At 40.5% G+C, this 27,529-nt stretch overlaps 1 protein-coding gene across 3 annotated transcripts in view; it reads left to right on the top strand.

The window, feature by feature from the left end:
* Positions 1 to 27,529, top strand: part of NOTCH2 (notch receptor 2) — an 86,241-nt gene that overhangs the window by 32,441 nt on the left and 26,271 nt on the right. The window contains exons 6-17 of one of the 3 annotated variants that reach the window (XM_065842487.2): positions 9,722 to 9,955; positions 10,804 to 10,959; positions 12,090 to 12,278; positions 13,403 to 13,516; positions 14,689 to 14,802; positions 17,958 to 18,191; positions 18,672 to 18,782; positions 20,433 to 20,625; positions 22,131 to 22,276; positions 22,792 to 22,911; positions 23,021 to 23,173; positions 25,983 to 26,211. In XM_065842487.2, coding sequence (XP_065698559.2) covers positions 9,722 to 9,955; positions 10,804 to 10,959; positions 12,090 to 12,278; positions 13,403 to 13,516; positions 14,689 to 14,802; positions 17,958 to 18,191; positions 18,672 to 18,782; positions 20,433 to 20,625; positions 22,131 to 22,276; positions 22,792 to 22,911; positions 23,021 to 23,173; positions 25,983 to 26,211 — 1,993 coding nt within the window. Of the gene's footprint in view, positions 1 to 9,721; positions 9,956 to 10,803; positions 10,960 to 12,089; positions 12,279 to 13,402; positions 13,517 to 14,688; positions 14,803 to 16,720; positions 17,033 to 17,957; positions 18,192 to 18,671; positions 18,783 to 19,879; positions 20,043 to 20,432; positions 20,626 to 22,130; positions 22,277 to 22,791; positions 22,912 to 23,020; positions 23,174 to 25,982; positions 26,212 to 27,529 lie in introns of those variants that run through there. The other 2 variants (XM_071810266.1, XR_011739737.1) reach the window with 2 other exon arrangements.

Genomic DNA, 27,529 nt, shown 5'->3' with positions numbered 1-27,529 from the left:
TCCAGCATTTGGAACTAGCTTAAGAAGCAAATGTTTGTCTTGAGCAGAAAAGCTCTTCAGGCAGCAGGGCTGTGCTTTTTAATTAAAATAGCTGTTAGCTTGGTCATATGCTCTTAAACACTAGCACAAGGGTTACTTTTTCTGCAGAGCTTTACACAGGAGTTTTCAAAGATGGGGCATTAAGGGTTTGATTCCTATTTAATTAGAGTAATATTTGCTCCCTACTTTTCTTTTCTTTGAGAATCCCAGCCTTAAACTCTGGGCAGATGTGACTTTGCTGAGAAGGGAGGATAAACATCAAAAGGCTAATGTTTAACATTTTTGTGTAAGACCGTATGCTCTGGTATTTTGGTTTTTAAAACTTTTTTTTTGCCAAGTACGGTTTTCCTCGACTTCTCTATCACGACGTATGCAGTAACAAGTTCTTTTAACTTAACGGTCAGAAGATATTGCTTTGCTGGAATACGTAGAGGTCTTGCAATGTGGAAGAACTAATTCTGATACTAGATTCCAACCCAATCTATTCTGTGATGGCTCATAAATCTTGAATGTGCCAGTCTCGTAAATGGTGGAATATACATCCTTGCTACTTTCTGTGGTGTACTGATTATTTACCTGCCAAAGAGCACTGTCAGGGTTGCATTCTTTTCCGATTGTGCATGCACCTTCCAACCAGAACGTGCAAACAGCAATTCCTCACCTTTGTGTGAACACAGGCAGGCTGTGTCAGACTCCTGCCAGAAGTGCCGGCATCTCTCCCAGCAATGGCAGACTTTCTGGTGCCTTTCCAAATGTTATTAAAAAGCATTAGTAGTGTCTTTGGTACTGGCTGAGATCCGTCTACACCGAACTTGGCAGGCTGACTGGTGATTAGCCGTCACTACAGTAGTATCTCCAAGAGACAGCTCTCTGAAAGAGGCCAAGAGGGATTATGAGTCTTTTTCTTCCTTCATGTTTGAACTGGCAGATACAAAGGGAGCAGGGAGCATGTGGCAGCCTCCGGAGCTGGCAGCTCCCAGTTGGAGTGTACAAATGATTTGAAGCATTGGACATAAACTTTGTCCTGGATGTTGTTTGCTTCGCTTGCGGTGCTTGATTCCAGTGTTGTGCAGAGCAGATTGATTTCGGAGGCATTAAAAGTTACACCATTAGTACCTTATCCAGTATGGATTCTGGAACACCTACCACAGCCTCCCATTTGTTTCATGGTTCTTTCCATTTCCAAAAGCAAACCTTGCTTAGGTGGTAGCTGTGATAAAACACCCAAGGTGTTAATAGCAGAGCTGAACCGATAGCAGAATGACAGCACAGCTGTCTTTCCTTGCACCTTTGCTGACTTTGCAGGCCAGAAATACTCTTTGCAATCAAATATGCCACATAATCCCTTATGGACCTTAAGTTTTCAGTACCTCTTGCCTGTGTTTGGCAGTAAAAATAAAATAAAGCCAGACCTTCTGGTGAGGATGGGTTGGTGGATATGAGCTGTGAGACCAGGCTAACAGGTAGCAGTTTTATCTGCAGCTGACTTGTTTCTGGAAGTTTCTGTCTCTTGCTTTGTGCTTAGAATGAGGTGATTTGTCTTTGGATAATTACTGCAGATGACTTGCTGAGATAGCTGGAGTATACAAAGCTTTTATTGTAATGTTTGGCTCAAACTGTTACATTTTTTTCATTGTAGATACTTTCACTTGTTAGGTATTTCCCTGATTCACTGAATTTCCCAGAGGAGGTAAAGAGAGAGGCAAAATGGAGAGTAGCTTGGTGATGTGTATTTCTTTTTGGGTACTTCTCTGTGCTGCTGCTGTCCTCAGTCATTTCACCTGCCACTGCTATATTAAACCAGTCTGTCATTAGTGCATCACTGGTAATTTTTAATTAATTTTGTTCTGTTCTTTTGTATTGCTGCTCTGAAGAGCCCTGTCAGGACTGCCCTCTCTACCCAGTAGTCTGTGGGGAGTGATTTAGGGCAGTATTTAATGGATCAGGGTGTGCATAAGTCTCTTAAAGCCCAGAGTTTTGTATTTGTGGGTTGTAAAATCCCTTCTACAAGCCCATTAGTTCTACTACATGCTTTCCAGTGAGGTTATGAAATTAAACTCTTTTTCTCTACCATATTAGACTCAAATAAGCATAGATGTTTACTCGCTACAATTGTAGATTCATCTTCAGTTGTTCAAATTCTATATTAAGCTCTTAAATTTTGTGATATCTTTAATAGCATTTGACATTGCCCGAGATACAGTAGCTATATTAAAACCAAAACCAAAACCCCAACACCTGAGGTTTGGGAATGGCTGCTACTGCTTTGCTGCTCTGTAGTTCTGTATTTTAAATGGGAGAAAGATGCTGTGAGATCCCAGGGAAGGAGCACTTTTTTTGAAGGTTGTGATGCCTCTCCCTACTTCTGAAAATTCCTACAGGGGAAAAATATTTGGTGGTTTTTTTTTTTTTCAGGGGAAACTGCCATATTACTTAATCAGAGAGAACCTTTACTAAACACGCGTGTGACGGGGGGTGGGTTTTGTGGATGTGAGCAGTGTAGTCCTTCGGATTCCTGTGTGGGGCTGAAGGCAGCAGTTGCGTTGATCATGTTGCCCACAGGGAGCTGTCGAGGTGGCTTCATCAGAGGGTCTGGAATTTAGATGTCATCTGGACATCACACTGGAAGTACTTTTCAGTATTACCACCCATTTGTTGCTTTGGATGTTCTTGTCTCTGTAAAGGTGTCACCTTGTTCAGAGAGGTTCACAGTTCTTTGCTTTGAGATCTTGCGTAGGTAGAGCAAATTATATAAATGATCAAATAATTTCTTTGCCATGTGCTGTATCTTCACTGCAATAACTGTCGTATTATATTATTTTTATCATCTGTCTTTCTCCCATTGTGGGTAACAGTTGTTTTGTAAGTCTCTTACAAAATTTTCTCCGTGGTCTGTCGAACTCTCAACTCTACCCCTCTTTCAGTGTCTTTATTCAGAGGTGGCGGCTTCCGTGCTGCAAATTGTATTCCAGGCTGAGGCTGTGCCACTGCTATTACACAACAACTGGTTGCATTAGTTATTCTTCCTTATAGTCAAATGTCTTGTCATTGATGTTTATTTTGTTGATTAAAGCTGTGATTGAGCCAAAGACGTCACTGAACTCTTCCAGGGAAGCTGAAATATTTTCTCAAATAGTGCCTAACTGAAATCTTCTGTAACAAGTCTGTTTGCCTTTGTATTTTACTTGGCGTCTGTGCATCAAGCCTTGTCTGCTCTTGCACTGCCCAGCAAACTTGTGTGGTTGAATCTGTCTGAAATTCCGTGACTTCCTCTTGGCTAATATAAATATTATTTTGCTGAAGATATCACTGCTTACTGTTAGTTGTCTTCCAGACCATTAGTTAAATGCTCCAATGCCTGTATATATTTGTTAATTTTAACTCATTATTTTCAAGGAGTATGGATAATTCTGGGTGTTAAAGATTAATTGAATGTTTTTACAAATATACAGTTCAACAACATGCAGCTACAGTATTTTTCATAGACATCATTTTACTAGAAGGCCTGACGGTTTCACGCAATTTTTCGTTTTCCATTTGCTGAGGGAGACTGATGCAGCGAGTTGAGGAAACTGAGCTTTGACTTGACTGCCCAACGTGCTTTGGATTACACGGTCAATGCAGACATTTGCCTTGTGTGAGAAGAAAGAACTGGCCGGAGAAATGTCCTTCCCCAGCCAGATGTGCCTTGCCAGCCAGCAGCTGAAAGTGCACATGTGTGGTTGGAGAGGGGAAGGAACCGCATGGTCCCTTGTAGTGTGGCACTGCTAACCGCCTGCCACGATTAGATTTAGTCATTTATACAAATACTGTTTCTTATCTCTTGGCCCGTTCTTGAGTCTTGATAAGACGCTGTTCACCTTCTCACTTAGTAGTCCTTTGAAACTTGGAGAAGAAATGTAAACAGTTCTAATGAGCCATGCTTTCCTGAGCTGCACTGATCATATTCAAAAAACGTACAGTAATCTTTGAAATATTTTGTGAATTAAATTACTCTTTCAGAGTTTCTGTCTAGGTCAGCTTTATAGCTTCCCAGATAGCCCTTTCAAGAGACCTAGCAAGCTCTTCCCTGTGTGCTAGAGTGCTGGTCTGAGATAAGTGACAAACTTCTGGTGAGGCACTGGGATGATGACTTGAAATCTGATGCTCCTCTTCTAGTCAGCCTCTCAGGATCTTGAGGACCAGTTTGTGGTTCTCACTGGATTCTTTCCCTCCCAGTATTATTAAACTTTTAAGATATTCTGATTTCCAGTTCAGTCTGAGTACAGTGCTGGGGTAGTTGAGATTTTGAGAGAAATGAACATTTCTGTCTCCTCCCAGCTCAGTGTTCAAGGAACTGGGGTTTATTTGGGTGGTGGTGTTTTTGTTGTGGTTTGTTTTTGACATACAGGAAGGTATTTCCATCCTTTGTCCTACCAAATGTTTTTAGTGCTTAAACTGCTTGTGAGATCTTCTCTCCGGAGCTTTGGCCTCTGGTGCTCCAGCTGTGCATCAGCAGACTTTCCTGCTGGAGAGCTGTTCAGAGGCCAAGAAAACTTTCTCCTTTGTGGAAAAGTGTCTCTGCCAAAGCTGAGACCTCTGATTGAACTGACTGAAGGTCCTGCCTTCAGCTGTAGGATCGGTGCAGCTTCCTGTCTTGGAGCTGGGATTTATGCAAAGCCTGCGTGGTTTGGTAGGATCAGCTTTTAGAGGCATCTGTTGCTGCTTCCCAGGGTGAGAGTCTTGGTTTCTTATTTGCTCAAGCTAATGCTCTGCTCTTTCAGCATAGGAGAGCATGTAAAATGAGTGCAATCTGCCTTACCTTTGTGAATCAGACTTTATTCTTTCTTTTTAACATAAAGAGCTTTAAGAAAAGGAGATGGCTGTTTCTCATCAGTGAAATCTGGTACAATTCCTGTGTCTGCCTAAAGAGAAGCTGCCAGTTCCTGTCCAGTTCCTACTGGTCTGAATGTGGGAGCAATCAAAGCAGCAAACATGTCTGTCTTACTCCAAATGACATTTCTGAGGGGAAATATGCAGGAAGTAACTCTAGTTTCATAGTGGGCAAAAAGCTCTAAAAGTTAAAGGCTGTTCCCTTTCTCTACTTCTAGTTTTCAATTTTGAACTACCACGTGGTCTGGCTGTTTACTCTGTACAAGGTCACTTAGAACCTGAGTTGGCATTTTGCTTGATTTCCCAGGCTCTGTAAATATCAAGGTCAGGTTAGGCTTTTATTAGCTGCTTGGAGTAATTTGTGTTTCTTTTCTTGTTGTCTTTTATATGTAGCTTTCTACATTTCCATTGAAATATTGTGCAGTTAGCGTATTTGTTCTGACCTTCACTAGTTCACCCCGTATTTACTATGTTTCCTTTCAGAAATGTCATTGAAACTAGCAAGAGCAGGAGAAAATAAATACCTACAGAAACTTCCAGCTAAACGAATTAGCATTTAGCTGAAGTGCTGGTGGGATTCAGAAGCACTAGGTTATGAAGATGTGTATTAAACCGTGCAATTAATAACGGAGTTTGCTCTTGGAAGTTGAATTTCAGTTCTGTGAATGACTTGATTCTTCCTAAAACTCTTAACAAGGCAGAAAACAGGCTTGCCAAGTACATGGCTACAAAAAATGTGCTTGGTTGAGTTATAATGAAGCCAAAGCAGTATCTCATAAGTAAACTGTTTCAGAGATGTTTGTTTCATTTGATTTAAATCTACCTAACTAACCTGGCAGAGAGAAGTCTTGTGCAGAATATTCATTGAGAAGTTTTATGTCTGATACTGAGAGTTCTGTCTCTGCCATGAAAAGGTTGTTCAGAAAGCTCCCAGGACAGACAATACATTGAAGACCTCTGGGTCGTTAACAATGGAAGCATCAAATCTTTTCTTTGCAGCACCTGCCAAAAATATTCATCTTTTTCTCTCACTTGCATGAGGAGTTGAAGTCTCTACTGAGGGGATAGCAACCGTTTTGGGGAGAATGAGAAGTGGTGGCTACCTTGCAGTCCCACCAAGAATTAAGTGATGATGCTGATTTGAGGGAGGGCAATACTGAAAGACATTTACAAATGTGTGTGCTGGTTTCTGGGAGGGGGGAGGGAACCAACCAAAGTAAACACCAAACAAACAACAGTTACAAGAAACAAAACAAACAAGAAAAACAACCCAAACCATAAATGTGCATTGAAGAATTAGAATATTGACCATTAATCCCATGTTGTTAACACCTAAAGATTCAAAACCCCCATATATAAGCAACCATAAGGTATCTAAAAAAAGTCAAAACTCCGCCTAGAAAACTTTTATTTCTCTTGTTTGAAGACTTCAGGCTACAGAATGCATTTCTAAGCCACTCAAGCCTCACTTCAGCAATAAGGGCTCAAGCATTTTCAGTGACCTAGAAATTGCCTTGCATTCTTGCCAATTCACCAGCTCCAGTTAAGAAATGCAAGCGCCTTGGACTTCAATCTGGGATTTGTAGTATTTTAAAACATAGCTCCGAAATATTTCAATGTAGTTAGATTGATATGCTCTGCTTACCTTATGTTGCTTTGGAGTCATATTTCTGCCCAGAAGTTGAGTCTGGGTTTCAATTTTTTCAATGAAGAATAAGTTGGCGGTGATTTTTTTGTTGTGGTGGTGTTGTTTTTTCCATTAAGTAGCAAAATACAGTAGTTAATTGCTTATTTACAGCCCTCATATTGAGTTGAATTTCCTGGGTTTTTTTTAAAAAAACTGCATTAAGATGGAGATGTGTTTTATTTCTGGTAAACACATATATGGCTGGTCTCGTAGCTGCAAAAAGAGCATTAGAAATCTGAAAAGCTAAGTGAAAATTAAATTTAAGGAGCTTAAATGTGCTATGTTCTTGAAATATAGTTGAACTGCTTGAGGAAGTTTAATCTCTGCCCTCTTCTCCTTTTGTGGAGACATTGATATACTTTTTAGAAGTCTGTTCTAGTTCAGAGCTGCACAAATATGGAGTAGCCCAGGAGCCAGGGTTATTGCAAGCACATCAGTGATGCCACTGGGTGCTGTCTTTTCTAGAAGTGGAGAATAGGTGCTAGGAAAAATAAATATTGGGAAAAAAAAATCCTAAAGTGTTGATATTATTAGTGACACTTGAAATGGGAAGTTAAAAACAAATCCAGAGACTTTATGTGAGGGAGTAGTTTGCCCATCTTTGCTACAAAAAAAAAAAAACAAACCAGACATTCCCCACCATCCACCAAAAAAACCCCACAAATGTTACAATTGAGGAGTTCTATTCAGCCAGTCACAAGGAAGGTGATTTGGAGAGAGGTGTAATACTGTGCAGCCTTGCAGCAACTTCAGTGCTGAAAACTGCTCAGGCTTTAGTGATACCGAGTGTAAAGTGGCTGGAGCTGACGAGAGGATGTAAATGCCGCAGGAACAGTTCTGCAGCATGACTACGCCACGGATGAGTGTTTGTCAGCGAGGACGTTCTTTGATCTGAGTTGGGCCTCCTCCAAGAAAAGGAGGAAAATCACTTTTATAATAAGCAAATAAAGCCTTGAATTTTTTTTTTTTTGTTTGTGTGGTTTTTTTTGTTTTGTTTTGTTTAAAGGAAGTCTGTGTTGAGTTGCTGGATTAGTGTGACTGCTAGGAACCAATCTGAGATAACTGGCTCTTTTCAGTTTGGTTACTGATAAGCTAATATCGAAAGCTAATGAACAAACGACTTCTATTATGACAAATGCATGGGTTTGTTTTTTCATAATGTAGAGCACTATGTTTTGCAGATAACAATATGAAGTGTTAGATTTTCCCCCAACTGTTTTACCAAGTAAACTGGGAAATGAGGATTAAGTCTGAAAACTCTATTATTATTACTATTATTGTTAAACTTTTATTATGTTTTTTCAAGTGATAAAATCCTTGTTTTGAAGTAGTCCTGCTGGAAGAAGGAACACATGCACAGAACAAAGTCAGTTGTGTGACTTGTTTTTAATAACTTCATTTATTTGCCACTAAAGGGAAAAAATCCAGAGCTCTCAGGACCGAGGGCTAGGTTTTATTTAAATACTTTGAAAACAAAAGGAGTTGTGGTTTGGATATAGTAGATGGGAACAGTAGTAGTGTTCAGTAGACTGAACATTTTTAATTTCTTGTGAACAATAAATATTTTGAAGAAGGTATGTGTGCACTTGCATCGTGATTGCTAGGCCATTAATAAACTATGTGACCATTAAACATCATCTAATAAATATTCTTAAATTGGCAAACCCAAATAAACTAAAGCCCAGACAGACTGGCAGGGAAGATCCATGGCCTGCTCTTGAATTTCCTATACTTGGAATATGGGGAGGATTCCAGGCAAATGTGTGAGGCTGATGCTGGAGATGACAAATGAGAAGATCTTAGTAGTATTAACAGCAACGCAGTTACTTGGGTCTTAACCCAAATGATGGAAAGCTGCTGCAAACCAGTGAGGGGGGTGATGGTGTGAGCTGAAGTGGGAGGGGAAGAAAGCTCGAATCAAACAAAATCTAATCTTAATCTCTGATGAAGGCCAGTCTTTCAGAGCTGCATGCATCATATCAACGTTTTAGGAAAGGTGATGAAAACAAGTTATAAAGAAGTTAGGAAAAACAAAAAACAAATAACTTTTGGTGCTAGAGAGTCCTTAATATAACAGAAAAAGGATAAATAGTTTGGCCACAGCCCACAATCTTCTTTCTGACAGTACTCCATGACTGCACGTGTGTACCATACGTGGGTATATGCAAGCCTGGAAGAAACTAGCTGGTGCTTCACCATTTGGTTTTATCTGCTCAAGAAACTCAAAATAGGAATGAATGACTTGAAATTTAAGCTAAACAGTTTCAGTTTAAAAGTAAACCATACAACTTTAGTGAGGAAGATGAATAAGCATTGAAACAAAATATTGATGCAAGTGGTAGGTTCTACAGATCTTGATGTCAAAACAAGATGGATTTGGGTAAATAAATATTTTAGTAAATGTGAATTGCAGTGCTTCCTATATAGGTGACTGTGAAATTCAACATCCCCTGAAACTGATTTCATACCTAGTGGTCCGGTAGTCCTTTTCCTTAAAACTCCCTGAAAGAGTTTACACTTCTTTCTCCAATTATCTCCAGTCATTAAATCCTCTAATGGGTATTTGGTTTGTCTCTAAAAAAGCTAACAGTCAAAAAAACCACTATTTGTGATTGTCTGTGGAAATATCTGGGGGTAGGAAAATTAGTATTTTAGGTAGAAGAGAGTCTTAAGAATTCAATTCTTCCTCATGGAGCAATATTCAGTGAATAGCTGAATAGGAAAGAATTAAGCTCTACTGACAAGACTTGCATTACTGGTGACATTTTGACACTGCTTTGACTGAGATTTTCCCGTGAGACCATCTTTTCTCTTAGTCCCCTCACTCTTGCTGCTTCCCACATCCTTGCAGGTGTATCTTCATACATCACAGGCTGCCTGCTGGCTCTCACACCATACCTGTCCAAAGTTATCTGCAGTTCAGCTCGTACCTGGGGTCTCATGTGGACACTAGCTGTCTTTTGCCTAATTTGACAATGGTGGTGTTGCAAGTTCTCAGGCTTGAACGTTTTAAAAATAAGTGGCAATCAAGTTGGACTACAGCATTTCCCTTGGTTATGTTGTCTATGCAAGAATCTTCTTGTGTCTGAACTTTTATTAAACTTGTTCTTTTCTGTGTATCAGGCCAGTTTTGCACTGAAGATGTTGATGAATGTCAGCTCCAGCCCAACGCTTGTCAGAATGGAGGTACCTGCACCAACCACAACGGAGGCTACGCCTGTGTCTGTGTCAATGGTTGGAGCGGGGACGACTGCAGCAAGAACATTGACGATTGCTTCACTGCCTCCTGTGCTAATGGATCTACTTGCATTGATCGAGTGGCTTCTTTTTCATGCATTTGTCCAGAAGGGAAGGCGGGTAAGGGCAGAAAACTTGCATAGGTCCAGCACTTAATAGAAGATGCTTCCCAAAGTTTATGCATTTACTTGAAGTGGTGTTTATTTTACACGTTGTGACCAAAACGGATAGAACAAAAGGAAATGTGTTGTCCACAAGCAAATACCTTTTAAACCTCTGTAGCCTGGGATAAAGCAACATTCATAGAAGGCTGGAAGACGAACTTATTACAGTTTAGATTACAAGGAAAGCAGATGTTTTTCTAGCACTTAGCGGGATCTGTATTTGCCTGAGAAGTTGTGCATGAGAGTGACTTACTCTGTGCCGCTTAGGATAATTGTACTTAAAAACCTACAAGGTAAACTTAGATTTTCTTTTTTCTTTTCTTTTTTTTTTTTTTTGGTGAGTGAAGATGCCCCACTATAGTGGATGTATAGTGGAAAATTTGCTGTTGTAGATTGGTAAAAACATGAAGGTCTCTGAAGTGACACCTGAAATACAAGTGATTAGCATATCTGAACTAAGAAAGTGAGCTTCATGTGTTTTCAGCTGTCAGAAAAATCATCATGCTGCTTAGAAAGAAGAGTCAGTTAACATCTCCAAGGAGGAGATTTTGGTAATGGTGAGCTGTTGTACTGCTCCAGAAGTTTTTGAGACACCTCTGAAGTCACAAGATCTCTATTTAGATGCAATATTTTATAAGTGTGTGTTGAAACTTCTGTGGTAGTCTATAGGTAGGAGTCTGTTGCTCAGGCTTCTGGCTGTGGGAGTCTCTGGTTGAAATATCAAGAAAAAATATGTGATTGTGTAACATACAGTCTGACTGCTATATCTCATTCTTTTGAATAAACTCTCGGATGCTTCTCTAGGTCTTCTGTGCCACTTGGATGATGCCTGTGTTAGCAATCCATGCCAGAAAGGTGCTCTGTGTGATACCAACCCTGTGAATGGGCACTATATCTGTACCTGTCCTCAAGGCCATAAGGGAGCAGACTGCACTGAGGATGTGGATGAATGCGCAATGGGTGAGTTTCTATTTGATGTTTACAAGTATGTAAACAGGGAGATAGGTTAATTGCTTTATAAACTAACAGAGGGGCAAGAATACACATTTTGTTATAGTTTCTCAACAGAAGTTTGACTCCTTTCTTGCTCTGTCCCTTCCATTTCACCGTCTTTAGATGACTTTTAAATCTTGTGTGTGACTCAAGGCAAAGTGCTGAGTCAGAATAGCTGCCCACCTTTGAACTGTTAGCCTCTGCATTATGAAAAGCAGTAAGATGCTGAACCATTCCCCATTGTGCAAGAGGACTTTTTTAGCATTGTGCAAGGAGTTCACACAAACAGATTCAGTAGTTAAGCTGATGGGTAGAACTACATGTGCAACAAAGCTATTGCAGTTTGTGTGGGAACTGCTGCAGCTCCTGCCTTGGTAGCAATATTTCAGGGCTGTTTGACAACCAGAATACAGCTGGATCTTTTGAGTATGTTCTGAGATGGGTGATCATGTGGGCCTTTAAAGCTGTAGTTCTCTGATGTCATGCTGTTGTGTTGTTTTAAGGATTAGCTGGACTCTCATCAACTTGGTTATAGTATTGTGAGTGCTAGTTCTTATTTCTGGAGTATGATGTGTGAAGGTGATACCTAACCAACACTCATAGAAGTATTGAAAAGAATCACTTTTCTTAATTTAATTCCTCAGTCTGTCTTGAACAAGAGTGCCGTTCCTTTCTGAAAACACTTGAAGGACTAGTTTGGTTGTTTTGTGCCTGTGATGGCACCTTGTCAGCCTCAAGGGTGAAGTAGATGTAAAAGATAATCTAGAGAAAAGACCTTGAAAGCATTGTTAAGTCTCTAATTCCTGCTATTGGATACTCTCCTCTTAAGAACTGTTATTAGTAATAGGGACCAGAGTTGCTCCTTTGGTCCATTGTTAGTTACAGCAATCTTTCTTTTTGCCTCTGGCAGGCAACTAACTGCCACATGTTGTCTTCAATCACGGTAGCCTTTCCCCAGGAGGATGAACAGTCTTTCCCCGGTATTACTTGCCAGAAAGGCATAACCACTGGAAAAGACCATGACTAATAAAGAATTCTGTGGCTTTCCTGCTCCGAGGAGAGGTTTTGACACACACATGTATTTATTTTTCTTGCAGCAAACAGCAATCCGTGTGAACATGCTGGGAAATGTGTAAACACAGAAGGCTCTTTCCACTGTGAGTGCTTGAAGGGCTACACAGGACCTCGCTGTGAAATGGATATCAATGAGTGCCATTCCAATCCGTGCCAAAACGATGCCACCTGCCTGGATAAGATTGGAGGATTCACGTGTCTCTGTATGCCAGGTGAGGGGAGTTTCTGACAAAGGCAGGGTTTCCAGAAGAGCAAGAATTCAGAGCCCAGGGAGGGTTGCCAGCTCTGCTGGGGTGGAACACAAAATTGTACAGGGTGAGGCTAAATGAAATAGTGAGAGAGAGCTTGCAGTGGCTGTACCAGCCAGGAGGGCTTGGTGCTTGTGTGGGGGAGGGAGAAAGCAATTAGAGGACTGAGAGCAAAACCAATCTCTACATCAGCAAAGGAAGTTCACATACTGAGTTGGAGTACACGTGAACATATTTGTTACTATACCTGGTAAAGTGTATGTGCAGAAACTTACGTTTGTGAAAGCAAAGCAGGTGCAAACTTTTTTACATATATTTTTTTTTAAAGAGTGACTGTGTTTTGAGATAGTTATATGATGATTCTGGATAGTAGTGTGTGGGTTTGGTTTTTTTTCTCTGCTTAAATACCCCAAGTGATGCAAGCTCCCATTGGCCTGAGGAAATAACTGTAAAAAAAAAAGTTACTTGATTGAAATCATGCTTGTAAAATTCACATGTCCAGCATACCAATGACCTATGTAGTCTGCTATTTTGCTTTCTGATAGAAAGCGGTAAAAGAGTGTAAGGTGCCAGTTGTGCGGTCTTACAAGGTATAATGAAAGAATTGTGACCCCTGCAGGTGATCAGCTGATACCATGACAACTAGAATGAGTTTTCATTGATATCTATCTGTTTTGAAAGCTGGAACTTCAGTCCCAAATATTTCACCCTTCTTAATGTTTTTCTTTTACTCTGTCAGTGGCTAAAAAGCCTTGAGCTAAAATTATCTGCTGTTTGTTTCTTTACCTTTTACCTTATATTGGTGCATACCCAAATATATTGGTATCTTCCCAAGTGTTAAAATGTAATGTGAATTCAGCAACAACTTTTTCTGTTACTGCTGATCAAGTGATCATGTTAAGCAACTGTGAAAGATACACCTCCCGCATCCCTTTATAACCTCTGGTGTATATTCTTACCTTGTAGGTTCTGTCCAAACTGCAAACTTGCAATGAAACCAAAGTTAGGCTTTCAGCACTAGTATAAGAGGCAGTTAGACTTTCAATGACACTTTCTAGGGCCTTTAGTCACCTCTTTTTTGTTAATAGGTTTTAAAGGTGTTCACTGTGAAGAAGATATTGATGAGTGTCTAAGTAATCCCTGTGTGAACAATGGAGAGTGTCTTGATAAAGTCAACCGCTTCCTCTGTGTCTGTCCTCCTGGTAAGTACTTATTTCTGGAAGCTTTTCCTGATTGACCTTACCAAGAACTGCATGGATAACCAGTGAGAGATTGCAAGAGGTGTGTTTCTTGGGAATTTTTGTTGTCTTAATGCAGCATCTGTTTGAATGAGTGAGTTGCAATCACTGGTAATAAGAATAGACATGTATTATTTGCAATAATATTGTGTCTATAGCTTGGTAAATGTTGAGAAACATACAGTTGGGTATCTCCCCTTAAAGGATAATTGACATCAAGAACTACTGTTATTGTGAATATCATAGTGAGATATCAACAAGTAATTCTAAATACATTTTTTAAATGGACCTTCTGCATGCTTTTTGTCTTTTTCTGAGGTTTTTAGGCAGAAGCTATTTTTGCACCAGTATAGTTTGTTACTTGCATGAGGGGCAAGGTGGATTGGGTCCCCACTTTAGAAAAGAAGGACAAATGCTGGGCTGAGAGGTCAGTGTCAGCTATAGGGTAAACATCAATTGTTTTCCTGATGGTGGACGAGAAGTTTTGAGCTGAGAATATACTTGACAAAAGCTTGCTCTGCATCCCTTCTTATTGACTAATGATGTTCTGGCTCCTCTTCTGGTTCCTTCCTCCGAGAAGCATTCCTGGAGTTTTTTTACTTTTCTCTTGAAGTGCCTAAGGATCTGCATCATCTGACATAACCCGCTGAGAGTTTAACTATTGCAAGGAGTGTATCGAAAGCTACAGTGCTGTATTGTACCACATTCCACAGTGCTGTAGTCATTCTAGTCTGAAGGCTCTAGTGATGTACACATTATTGTTTCATTTGAAGTTACTTATTGTGGTTACTTGATAGTTTTTATTGGTGGCCTGTCAGTTTTATATGCAGGCATACTGTCCAGTGGCGGACACCACATGTGCTCCGTCTGCTTCATTTTGTTGGACTTGGCCATCTCAGTTTTCCAGCTGAGGCTCCTTTGACCTGGAAGATAGAAACTCTGCTCTGGCTGGTGGTTTGGATGAGGAGCCATTCCACTAAGGGTGTGGCATGTTTGTGTGCGCTTAGTGATGAAATTGACTTTAGATTTACTGAGCTTATATTTGGGTGTTTTTAAGGATTTGCTAATAACTAATTCCTGACAGTGCAGCTGCTTCAGAATTACTTCTGGATTTTCACGTTGTGTCTGCCTTTCAGGATTCAGTGGTGCTGTGTGTCAGATTGATATAGATGACTGCTCCAGCACACCGTGTCTCAATGGAGCGAAATGTATCGATCATCCCAATGGCTACGAGTGCCAGTGCGCCACAGGTTAGTCTCGTGTTCAGAGCCCCCAGGGCTGGACATCACATGTAACCTAAATACATAAAGGGGTGATCAAAGATGTGCCAACATTCTTTCTCTTTCTGAAATACTGCTTGTTTGTTGCAAAGCTTTGTCTACTCCTTTGCAGCAGAGAATAGCATTTAAGTGCAGAGATAGCCTTTTGCTTGGGACAGCAAGTTCACAGCTGATGGGAGTTCTGGCCTCCCCTGTCAGCCCCATCTCTTGCTTCCCAGACGGTGACAACTTCTTCTGTATCGACTATGGAATCCATGAGTGGAAAAACAGCAGTGTGAGGCCTTTTATCTGTAACTTAGCTTGCTTTCTTCCAAGTCAGATTATATAGTATACAGTTGAAGAATAAGAAATGGATAGAGCGGTTCTACTATGTATTCTGATTTCTGTTGCGTCGGGCTATATTATGTCAAAAGTGGAAGACTGAAATGCAGTAAAAGTTGTGTGCACTGGAATAAGTACCACACGCTATCTGCCTGCCAGAACGTAGTTCAAGTTTGTCAGGTGTCATACAGGAGTTTTGACAGAGCTGTGGATGAAACTGAGGTGGTTTTTTTGAATGCACTGAATTCCTTTACTGCTTGGTTAATTACACATTCATAACTCTCAGGTTTAATTATAGGATTTTCTTATCTTCAGCCCTCTAGGAGTGATGTAGATATATTTTATCTTAATTTTTACATCTGGTCAAATAAGAGGGTATAGGCAGTTCCCACTCTAATTCTCAGTAAGGAATGACTTTTGGTTGCTTTCAGTTAATGGTGCCTGATGTATTGCTTGTGATGCAGGTTCAAACTGACCAAACATGGAATACATTTGCTTTAGCTCTTCCATTGGGGAAGAGGCTGAACAATTCCTGGAGCTGCCTTTGTCCCAGAAATGTGCTGTTAGGTTGGCTAGACTTGTGTGCAATTGTTCTCATTTTGAATCATTCCAATAATCAAATTGTTAAGGTAGATTCAACTTAACTAATTTATTATGCACCGTACAGAATATAACAGAGATTAGCTTAAAAATTTCTCCCCAGCCTTTTCACACACACTCTCTCCCTCTTCCCCAGAGTGTGCCTGAAACTCTCTTAGGTCTTTCTGAAGCTGGTGTGTGGTCTGATTGCTTTTATTCACTGAGAGTGCAGCGCTTATCAGGTCTGGGAGGGTTTTGAATCATGTAGCGGAAGACAACATGGAGACCTGCAGCATGAAAAGCATGTTCTGAATTTGGGCACTAAACTGTTGGAACCAGCTCAGTACAGAAATCCCAGGTTCCCCAGATGCGAAAAGACTACTGCTTCTATGAAGGAACATGATGTATAGACCGTTTTCAAGGAGAAGGCTGAAAGCAACCAAATGTGTGTTACTGAAGCAGCAGCTCTTAGTAAAATCTTTGGTTAGTACTTTGCCTGAAAATGGGAGAAGGGCTTTTTTTCTGTCCTGTCTGAGGGATTATGTTCTATATTCAAGTGTTTCTTTTCTACTCTAACTCTTGTCTGCAAAGATGGAAATCATATCTCAGTAAGGTATGTTCACTTAAGAGATCAAAAAATATATCTGATCTTGAAGTGGTTCAGTTGAGCTACAATAAGAGACGGGGTAATGATTTTTTAACTAATGTATGCTAAGTATTATATTTAATATTGACAGCCTTCTGTAAGACTGAAATGTGGAATTCATCATTGGGGCAGGTCAGTTACTGGAAAATAATGTTTGAGTATGTTCTTGCTCTATTAATCTTGTGTTATGAGTGATATGTGTTCCCTGAATGGTAATCGCCAGCTGCCAAAGTGAGTGAAAACTGCAAAATGTTTGGCCAAGTGCTGTACAGATAGCTCTATTTACTGCTTGCTTTTTGTCTTTTCTTTCCCTTCTGGCATTATTCCACTTCTCCTTCCCAGTGGTAGATCATGGCTTTTCTTTTCTTGAGTTGTCTTAGGCCTTTCCTCCTTTCTTTGCCCTTATCCTTTTTTTTTTTCATTTTTACCACTGTTCGTCCTCTTATCGGTTTCTCTTCCTCTCCTAACATCTTTTTATATCCATCTTTCTAACTGGCTTCCCTTCCCCCTCCCCACCTCCTTCCACACCCATTCATCCATGCATACGTTCGCAGAACTTGGAAATGTTAGCCGTCACCTGGTATGTTTGACCAGAGAAATAACCACAAACCTGTATGAAAAATGGGGAGCCTGTTATCTACTTATAATACTCAGGTGAGAATCACTCTTCAGCTGTTGAAATTCCCTGCAGCTTGGTTTGTGTCAGTCTCCCGATGGTGTTTGAAATTTGAAGTTCTACCTTCCTAATCTCCAGCTGCTGGAAGGCAGCGTGAGCTGTTGCTCCAAAACGTCATCTCTGAAAACCATTTATTTAAAATTGTCCCTGTTCCATATAGCTCTGCTCCATCACACAAAACAGGGCTCTTGAGGGAATTGTTTGCCACTCTTAGCTTCCTGAACTGTTGTTTTAGCCATTTTGGTGAGTAGATTCTGTCCTTCTCTGTTGCGCAGGATGTTTCCCAGCTGAAGCAGAATGAAACAGGCCAAATTGCTGCTTGTTTCATTGCTCCTAACTAAAGAGATTGCATGCAGTCTTTCATAAATATGCAGTTGGTGCTTGCTTGGAGTTACTGAACAGTTTCCCAATGAGAGGGGCAAGAGACTTTTTAATAAGCAGAGCTGCAGAAGCTTTGATGTGAACCAAGGAAGTTCCCTTGGGAAGGTTCCTGCAGCATCTTTGCAGTAATTTCTCATACTAAAAAAGTCAACCCCCCCAGTATTGTGTAGAGGAAGTAATGACAGGAGAGTGCCTTCAGATAGTTTATACTGATTGGAGTAAATATTTCTCACAGAGATTTACGTGTTTCCTCTCATTGCTACTGTTCGGAATAAACTGAAGGTACCTGCTTCCAATGCCAGGATCCTCCATGCAAGATATTGTTCTGTAACACTGTGAGCAGTGGAAGAGTCTTGTTTTCCAGGGCTGGAAAATCGGCAGCAGTTGAGATGCCCAGTTATTCTTTGTGCTGTCTGCCACTTTGCTGATTCTTAACATGATTCTTTCTGTGTTTGCATTATAGTCACTGCAGCATTGTACCAGTTAACGTCTTAATTACTTTTGTTCATCATTTTCCTGTAGGTTTTACTGGCCTCCTGTGTGAGGAGAATATCAACAACTGTGATCCTGATCCTTGCCACCATGGGGAATGTCAAGATGGAATCGATTCGTACACGTGTATATGCAATCCTGGCTACATGGGTGCCATATGCAGTGAGCAGATAGACGAATGCCACAGCAATCCTTGCCTCCATCAGGGACGCTGCATCGATTTGGTGAACGGCTACCAGTGCAACTGCTTGCTGGGCACTTCAGGTATGTGCAGCACAAGCAGAAGGATTGGACTCTAACAGAATACAAGCATTTTAATGTTTCTCGTGTGTCCTACATTTGCATACAGAGATAAGCTTTTCCTTGCTGAATTTTCCTGTGTTTGTGTGGATTGCCGAACCCCTGCTGGTGCTGTAACTGGCCTTGGAAGAATTTACTTCCTCTTTATGCCCAAAATTCAAGTATGCAGGAGATTAAAAAAAACAAGACATGGTATTCAAAATTGTTTATTCTTTTGTTTAAACATTTAGTACAAGTTCGGAGTCATATTTAGTCAGAATCCAGTGATTCAGGTGGCATTTCTTGGTGTTGCAGTGCTTCTGCATCATCACCCGTTTAAGTTGCATCAGTGTACTTGTAACTTCAAAGCAGGTGGGATTCTTGATTTGGCTATTACTGGGAAATAGTTTTGTCATCTTCTTTGTGAGATTTGCCCCCATTATTCTTTTAACTTTATTTTTGCAGGAGTGAACTGTGAAAACAATTTTGATGACTGTGCAAGTAACCCATGCATTCACGGGGACTGTATTGATGGCATTAATCGCTACAATTGTGCTTGCAAACCTGGATTTACAGGTAAAGTCAGCTACCCAATAGCTTTGAGTTGTTTTGAAGATAGTTATCCGGCCAGCTAAGGAGGCTGTTCTTTGCATACTGACTGCAAGGGATTCAGTTAGTATCTCAGTAAATCCTTCTAATCTTTGAATCTCAGTGTCTTACATTACAACAAGTTCTACCAAGCAGAAAAATGGCTTAATCTGTGCTGTGAAATGCTGTTCTTGTTAGGTAATTATGTCCAGTTCATGGGTCTTGGGTTTATAACAAATAAACCCATGTGACTTCGGTTTATTATTTACAGCTTTTTCCAGGGACAGAGATATTGTGGACAATATAGAGAGTTATTTGATTAGGCAGTACCTTGGGCTTTGACCATGAGCAGTATTTCTCTGTCTGTGAAAGCAAAGCATTAACTCGGTGTTCTAATGAGCTGCTCTCTACCCTCAATCCTCCAACCAAATAACATCTGTGTCATAGTGTGATCTGACTTGTCAAATACAGTTAAAGTAGAGCTGAAAAAAGCAGCTTTTGGGCACTTTTGGATCCATGCTTAGAACTGTAGGTCCACATCAGGACAATTTCTGATGACTAAAGCACATCTCAACACTGATTATAATAGACTTCATATGTTTTGAGCCATGTAGGGTAATGTGCTCATAAAATACTTGTCATAAGGCAGTTGGTACTGTTTATAACAGTTTTCTCATCACGTTTGTTACTGTTTATTACTGAATGATTCTAATTAGAATTGATCTGAAATGCATTAGAAATAGCACTTAGAGGCTTCATGTGTCTTGTGGTTTTTTTCTTGGCATCTTTCTAAACTTCTGATGCTACTTCCTTCCTTTGGATCTGGTGTGGGGGCACCCTTTAGCCCCCAGAAGAAGAAGAGGCACGATCCTGATCACTCTTGCCTTTCAGTATTCTTTGTTGCTGGCACACTGTATTTGTTATCCTACTGGACTTCTTACTGTTACGCTGTTAAAATAATTCAGTAATACAATGAATTGTTGTATTCCAGTATTTAAAGAGCTTGCTTGCATGGAGTCTCATTACTCTGTCCTTTCCTTATGTTAAAAATACTTTCAACTTACTGCAACGTTCACTTTGTTTAGCTTTCCAGCCTCACAAGATCTTATGGTCACTACTTCAGCGATCTTGCAGTCGTAATCAGAGGCAGGCAAAACAGGAAACGGTGTTTTTAGAGTCCCTTTTGCGCAATAAACCACAAGAACTGTATTTACTGCAGACAGTATGGCACTATTGGTTGTTCAAAGGGTAGGTACTTTCAAAGCAGAAGATCAGGGCTATGACAAGTGGAGCTCAAGAGGTTTGTTCCAAGCATGATACAGTTGAGTGATTTTGGTTTTTGCCTTTCTAATGAATATTAACCAGTGATTTTTAATGGAATTCTGTTGAGATTGTTGACTGGTTTGTAAATACTTGTTGAGTGGAAGTGCTGTTTTTCAGGCACAGAAAGTGCTGCATCTTTCAAAAATGCTTCTCTTGACTTCAGTTAAAGCATGGAGGCATGCAAGAGCCTGACACTGAATTGGCTTTGCTGAGTTGTGGCTCAATGTATGTTCTTGCAGACATGCAAAGCAAATGTTCTTATAAGAAATACTACATAGTACATTGTGTGGGTGTTTGGTTTTGTTTTTTTTCTAGGCCCACGTTGCAATGTGGACATTGATGAATGCACATCCAACCCCTGTCATAATGGTGGGACATGTATAAATGAAGTCAACAGCTTTCGGTGTGTGTGTCCTGAAGGTTACCATCATCCTCGCTGTCAGTCGCAGGCAGACGGCTGTCTTAGTAATCCCTGCGTGCATGGCAACTGCACACATATTGCTAGTGGGTAAGTACTTATTGTCACAGTAAACTTACCTGCTGTCTTCTATACCCTTTTTTTTGGCTTTACCCAAAATTTCATCTTGACCTGAGGTTTCTGATTTTTCTCCAATTTCTCAGATTAGGATCCAGACTTATTTACTGCCATGACCTAATCACAGTAAGGTGTAAACCTTTAGTCACCAGCTGCAGTCTGTGCAGTTTCAACATAGGTTTTTCCATCCTGCATTGTATTCTTTGCTGTCTTTGCATGGGCCTGTAGCACAGAGTGGATCGTCAACATGAAAAGGGAGCATTTGGCAATTCAAATGAATTGAGAGAATACAATTAAAATAAAGAAATTGTTCCAAGTTAATCTTTGGGGAACAGCAGCTGTTTATTCCCTCAGACTCTCAAACGTTGAGCATGGAGACTGTCTCTATTGGCTAGTGCTGTTCTTACTACCCAAATACTCCATATTAAGGAACAGGCAAGTTTTGACACTCAGAGATAGATTTTTGTCAGCTTTGGCCGCATTGTTGCATGCCTGAGAGAAAAAAGGAAAGCTCTTTCTGGTTCTTTTGGTGGCAGCAGTTGCTTCTGAATCATCCCATCCAGGAAGGGCAAACGCCAATTACAGGAGCCCTGAATCAGACCTCTGTTTGGTAGTGGTAAGTCTGGGAGCGTGGGGCCCGTGGAGTCAGCAGGTTTGGGAAGGTAGGGCTTGTGTTTGTGAAGCTTCCCAACTGTACGTGGAACAGCAGTGCCTCCAGATGTGTGCCGTGTCCTGAAAAGGGTTGTCAGCACTTGGGCAAGGAAGTGATTTACTGCTGCGGGCAGCTCTGGGGCAGGATTCAGCATTTTCCTGGAGCTGGCAGGAAGGCGGACTTTACTGCTAATTCAGCCTTCATGTAAGCTTGGGAAACAAATGTTTTGGTTCATCTTGTCTATCATCTGTCACCTGCATTCGTATTTATGCCCATGTGCACCTTACAGTCAGTGCCAGATAAAATCAGTCTTGTTTGCATGGTAGGGAAGGAGGTCAGTGTGTGTTGTGTGGCCTGAGTCCAGGGTGATTCACCCAGCCCTAGGTTCTACGTCACCGGGGTGGAGTGCTGCTCTGCTTCACATTTTGAAACATGATGGAGAAGATTGCTCCTGCTCCCAGCCAGCTGTTTTCATTTGTAACCACTACTTTGTATTAAATCAGTCTCGTTGTCTTTGGAACCTATTGTTCCCCTCCACTGTTTTTTAATCTTTTTTTTTTTTCTGTCTTTGTTTAAATCTGTTGAAATGTTCTTATCAAAGCAGAAACATATTGCTGGTTGACTGAGCACTTTGTGAAAAGTGTAATGGAGGGAAGTGTGATTTTAAAGGAGGGTTTATTTTCAGTAATTTCAAAACTATATAGCTGGGGTAAGCAATCTGTTGTAAATAGATTCTGGTTTTCTCTCCGCAACTAATCTGCAGGAGAAATTGGTAGAGGAGTTATTGCAGAGTGCTCTAAACTTACTGCTGTTTTTGCTTTTAAAGGTACAAGTGTGTCTGCGATGCAGGCTGGGTAGGAGATTACTGTTCCACAGAAGAGAATGAATGTAAATCAAACCCATGCCAGAACGGAGGAACTTGTGAGGATCTGTTGAATGGATATAGATGTACCTGTAGGAAAGGATTCAAAGGTGAAAATTCAGAGAGAAGTTTTTCTTCTCTTTTTCCTTTCCTCTTTATCGCACCCTTATTGCCATTTTAATCTTTTCATTAAACTTCATGGAAATAGGAATCAAGAGAGGTGATGAAGTGAGATTAGAGTCATTTCATGTGGACATGATACAGTAGCAGAATACTTAGTAAGACCATACCTAAGCCTTGTTTGGACTCATTAAGAAATGTCCTGGTGGCAGCTCAGCTTAATTTTCTTTGTAAGAAAGTTAGACTGAGATATATAAATGCACTGGGAATTGAAGGCATGTTAAACTCAGGATTACCGTGTCTGCTGTCTGCTTGTACCCACTGAGCCCATGGACGAGTGCTCTGATCTCCTTTTCCTGCTACTGAGATTTTTCAAATATGGAAATGCTGTCCCCTGCTGTGTAGGATAATCATGCAAGTTACAGTCTCTTTATTTGTTCTTCCAAGAAGCACCAAGCTCTTAGCGGCGTACTGTCCTGGTTTTTTTCCCCTTTCTACTCTCCAGGTGTGAACTGCCAGATAGTGGTTGCTCCTTGTTCACCTGATCCTTGTGAGAACTCAGGAATTTGCCAAGAATCTCCTGACTCTGAAGGCTACACATGCCAGTGTGCCCCTGGCTGGGAAGGTAAGGTGGATAGGGAACGTACTGTGATTTAGCGTTGAGTAGTGTTGGCATGAAGCCTTGTGACCATTGCCTTATGAGGGGTCTTACTTCTGGACTCTCCATGTTTCAGGGGAGAGATGTACTGTGGATATTGATGAATGTCTCTCAAAACCCTGCAAAAATCACGCCCTGTGCCATAATATTCAAGGCAGTTACCTGTGTGAGTGTCGGCCAGGCTTCACTGGAGGAGACTGTGACAGTAACATCGATGACTGCCTTTCAAGTGAGTATCAGCAGATTGTTCTGTGTTTTCCAGTTTTTCCTAGAAATATTTTGCTCTGCTACCGATGACTGCTGTTTAACAGATACCAAAAATTATTTTATAATATCTTACCAAAAAAAAAAAAAAAACAAACCTCAGCGTTGTAAGACTCGCATGTTCCAGGCAGTCAAAGTCAATCTCATTCAGCAGTTAAAGGTGGACCACAGTGTTCGAACTGATAGCATGAGTCGTTCCCAGATTCTTACTTGAAAAGGTCCATAGTGTGTCCACACTTTAATAGAGAGCACTGTTAAATTAAGAACTGTATTTGCCTGAAATTTTAATACACCAAGTTAAAGTGACGCTGCAGGGCTTACCTGTATTTCAACATTAAGCTTGACTGAGGTGTGATAGGAATCTGGGGTTCCTGAAACGTCTCTGTCTGACGTTAGTGTTCTGGAAGGAGAGGGTCCTGTTGCTGTTCCAGTTAATCTGTATTTGAAAGCAAGTTAAGCAACAGGAGGCTCTCTCTTCCAGAATAGGTATCAGTTGCAGGAGGATAGCCTGTGCACTGCTGAGTACTGAAATTGCTTAAATTACCAGAAAACAAATGTTAATTTCATGCCTTTGACACTACTGTTTATAAGGGAAACCAAGTACAAAGTAACTTACTTTTCTTGCTGGTGATATTTTGTGTCATCCTCTGATAAAATCTCCTGAGAATTGTCATGTATTTTAAAATTTACCTATTACTACTTGAAAAGTGCTGTATCAAACCTTGGAGGAGTTCACAATGATGTCATTTTTTTTTAAATTCTATCTCTTTGAAAGCAAACAAAACCCACTACAACAAGCCAAACCTCTATTTTTTTATTAGAATAGCCTAAAAACAAACCAAAGCCTTAAAGACTTCAGGTATTAATTTAAAGACTTGTTTTGCATTGGAAAAAAATTTGATTTGTGACTGCTATAGAGAAGGATCCAAACAAGTCTGTTAGCAAAAGTTACCGTGGGAGACCCCAGAGCAGTACTGCTGAAAAAACTTGTAGGGCATCTGCTCAGCCTGAGCTTTCCATTGCCTCTCTCTGGGCAAACAGGTACCGTATGAAAACTGTCACGTTGGTGCATTGACCCAGAGCTTTGCTTGCTGAAGCCAACAAAATTATTGCCTGTCCTATTAGTTTTTGTGGGTATCTGAAGAGAAAAATATTTTTAAAGTGTTCATCTCTTGAACAGCTGGGAGATCTCTGTTCCTAAGCATTCTGAGAGCTGTGGGATGCATCTTGTGTTGTCTGCTAGGCAGCACACCCGTGAGGTTGAAGAAGAATTTGAAATTACTGCTACAGCTGATTTCATTTAGCATAACAAAAACCTTCCATGGCTTGAGCCAAATGTCTTTAATCTATGAAGCAAACAAACCCTCCAAAGACAAGAACTTATTGAAAAGTTGATACTCGAGTCTTCTTCTTCTGTCAGTAAATGTGCGGCACATAAAATTAATGCACAGGTTTTGGCTTCGATCATAAATGGCTGGCTGCCACAGACGCAACATTTTATAGCTGCCAGGGCTCTCACTTTGAATGTGCTTTTTCTCTGCGGTAGTCAGATGACCTTTAAATGGATGCAGGTGTGTCTCTTATAACACAATTTTTTATCATGTGAGCATATTTTTCAGTCGATAAATGAGCTTTAATTACCTTTCACATCTGTTTTCTTAGTTCACCAGTCAACAGAATTATCTTGTACCTATACTGAACTGCAGATTTTTTATGGAATCTATTTACATTTTAAAATTTGTATTTTAGTAGTGTTTAAAGATTGTCATAGATCAAAAATCCTTGCTCCATAACCTTTTTTTTTCATCCTTCTTCCCGTTTCCCCTTTTCCTCCCCGCTCCGAGTTTCCCTCCCTGCCTTCATATACATTGGCACTTGCCCTAAGGGATGCAGAGTAGAAAGGGAAACTGGCTTTAGAGGCAGGGTCTGACAGAGGAATGTGTGTGTTAAATCCAAAAGTGGAAGGAGCAAAGCAGGAGGAAAAGACTGAAAGGCAGAGCTCTGTCAGGCAGATTGGTGCTTGTGAAAGTAGAGGGAATACAGTAGTAGGGTGGCTCAGACCAAAAAATGGTGATACCCAAGTAGCAAGATCATGGTAGGGATTAAAAAAAAAAAAGATCAAAAACCAAACAGTCGAGAAACACAGAGGTGAGACAAAGCCAAGTTTGTCTATGAATCTGTGAGCTTTTCTGCCAGCCTTTCACCGGTCAGCCTTTGATACTGGGGAAAAATGCTAAGTGCTTATTAACTCATAAGTGCTCATATGTGTATATATATGCATACTAATTTACACATACGTATGTGATTTGACTAGACTACTTTCATGCTTAAAATGAAGCACACAAGTTCTTTTGTGTGTTGAGGAGTGTTTGGGAAAAGAAAGAATGGTCTGAGTTCTCGTATGAACCAGGCTTGATAAGGAAGAAGAAACGGTTGCTGTGCTGCTTCTATTGTCTTTCTCAGTAGGCGTTTATTTAAAAAGCAGAGTTTGAATTTTAAACCAAGAGACTTTGGGCCTGCTTTTATTGGTTTTGGCTGAACAAATCCCAGCAGAGGAACCTCTAGGCCCTGAAGCTTGGTCTTGATCTGCATCTTCTTGTGAATTTATTATTGATAATGCTTTGCATCTATATTCCATTAAGTGGCTCAGAAAAATTTGTCGGTAGTCTGGCACACTGGGCTGCATGATACTTTTTTTTCCCCAAAACTATTACTCTAGGCCTGGCCTTTGACTACTTCTCATTTTAATGCTTACTGTAATGTGTCTGTCTTAGACCCCTGCCAAAACGGAGCTTCATGTGTGGACGGGATAAACTCCTTCTCATGCATCTGCCTACCTGGATTTCATGGAGATAAATGTCAAACAGATACCAACGAGTGTCTGAGTGACCCGTGCAGGAATGGGGGCACTTGCACCCACTATGTCAACAGCTACACCTGCAAGTGCCAGCCTGGCTTTGAGGGAACCAACTGCGAGAACAACATCGATGAATGCACTGAGAGGTGAGAACTTCACTGCTGCCCCAACAAGCCACACAATGGGTGCTCACGGCTTGAAGCCGGTCCTACACAGAAGCAGTTTGTAACAATGAGGATCTGTTTTCCTGCCAGTTATCTGCCGGTTATCACTGAGACATGCTTGTGATTCATGCGTGGAAAAACTGCGTGCCCTGTGCAGGGTACCAGCTGAAAGGCAATTGCCTGTCAAAGCTGGCCTTCTAGTTAGAAGCTTAGTTCCATTACAGGAGGAATATGAGAGTGTTTAACAACTGTTAAGGCAGAAACAGATGCTTGTTAAAACATAAATTATTTATATTTTTATAAGACCATTATCATATAAGGAGGGGAAGTAACTGGTTGTGAACATTTACTGCGTTGAGAAACACAAAAGCTGCCAAAATGGAAGCAATGCAACTCTCAAAAAGGCAGGAAAATTCAATTAACCCTAAGTTGAGTTATGGACTACAAATAATACGAAGAAACAACCAGGAGGAGCACTAAATCCACAGATTCTGTACTGGAAAGGTTTAATCAGCAGAGATCTTTTTAATGCTCACAGATTGGTTGGAATTTAGCAGTGCTGATATAAAACCTGAGGTCTTTCTAAGGGGGAGGTGTAGAACAGATTTAAAATGCACAAAAGCTGGTTCTTGTATAATTGGTTCACTTGGTAGCTTTAGAAGCTCTTCGAGAGTTAACCCTGTGTATCCATCATCTGCCTGCATATTTATTTTAAGCTTAATTAGAACTGATGTAAGTAACCTCAAATTCTCAAATGGAAGCAATTTCTAATAAGGCCTGCAATGGTTAAAAAAAAAAATTAAATTTAAGCTGTATGTTCCAGTCTAGTCACAAGAAACAAAGGTGGCTAAAGGTAAAGCTCTTGGTAGTATTTTGCGTTTCAAACTGAAATTATTCTATGATTTTCTGCACAGAAAGATATTTTATGAAATTGCATTTGTTGGGGAGGAAGTATTTTAACATCTTTTGCCTAAGAACAGGATTTTGTTGCTGATGAGGGTGTGTTAAATTTGCACAACAGTTGTTTAATCAAGTGAAGTAGGTTGGGTGTTTAAGCAGAATGGCCTGGTTCTTCCTTGAGGTTCATCCTGGTTTTGTTTTCCTTATCGGTCAGGACAGAAACCAGTCTTGCAAGTATGAATGAAGGAGGTAGCAATTTTCAACGCTCTGCCAAGCTAAACCAGTCACACCTCTCAACCAAAATTTACTGAGCTGTACTTAAGAGTGCTGTGGTGGTTGGCTAATTTGAATTTGGTTCAAATAATTCTTCCTTGTCTTGTGTGAGAAGCCGCCTATGAGA

The sequence above is a fragment of the Patagioenas fasciata genome, chromosome 6 (genome assembly GCF_037038585.1).
Source record: "Patagioenas fasciata isolate bPatFas1 chromosome 6, bPatFas1.hap1, whole genome shotgun sequence".
NCBI lineage: Eukaryota > Metazoa > Chordata > Aves > Columbiformes > Columbidae > Patagioenas > Patagioenas fasciata.
Note: the sequence above shows the minus strand (reverse complement) of the source record. Positions and strands in the feature narration are given on the sequence as shown.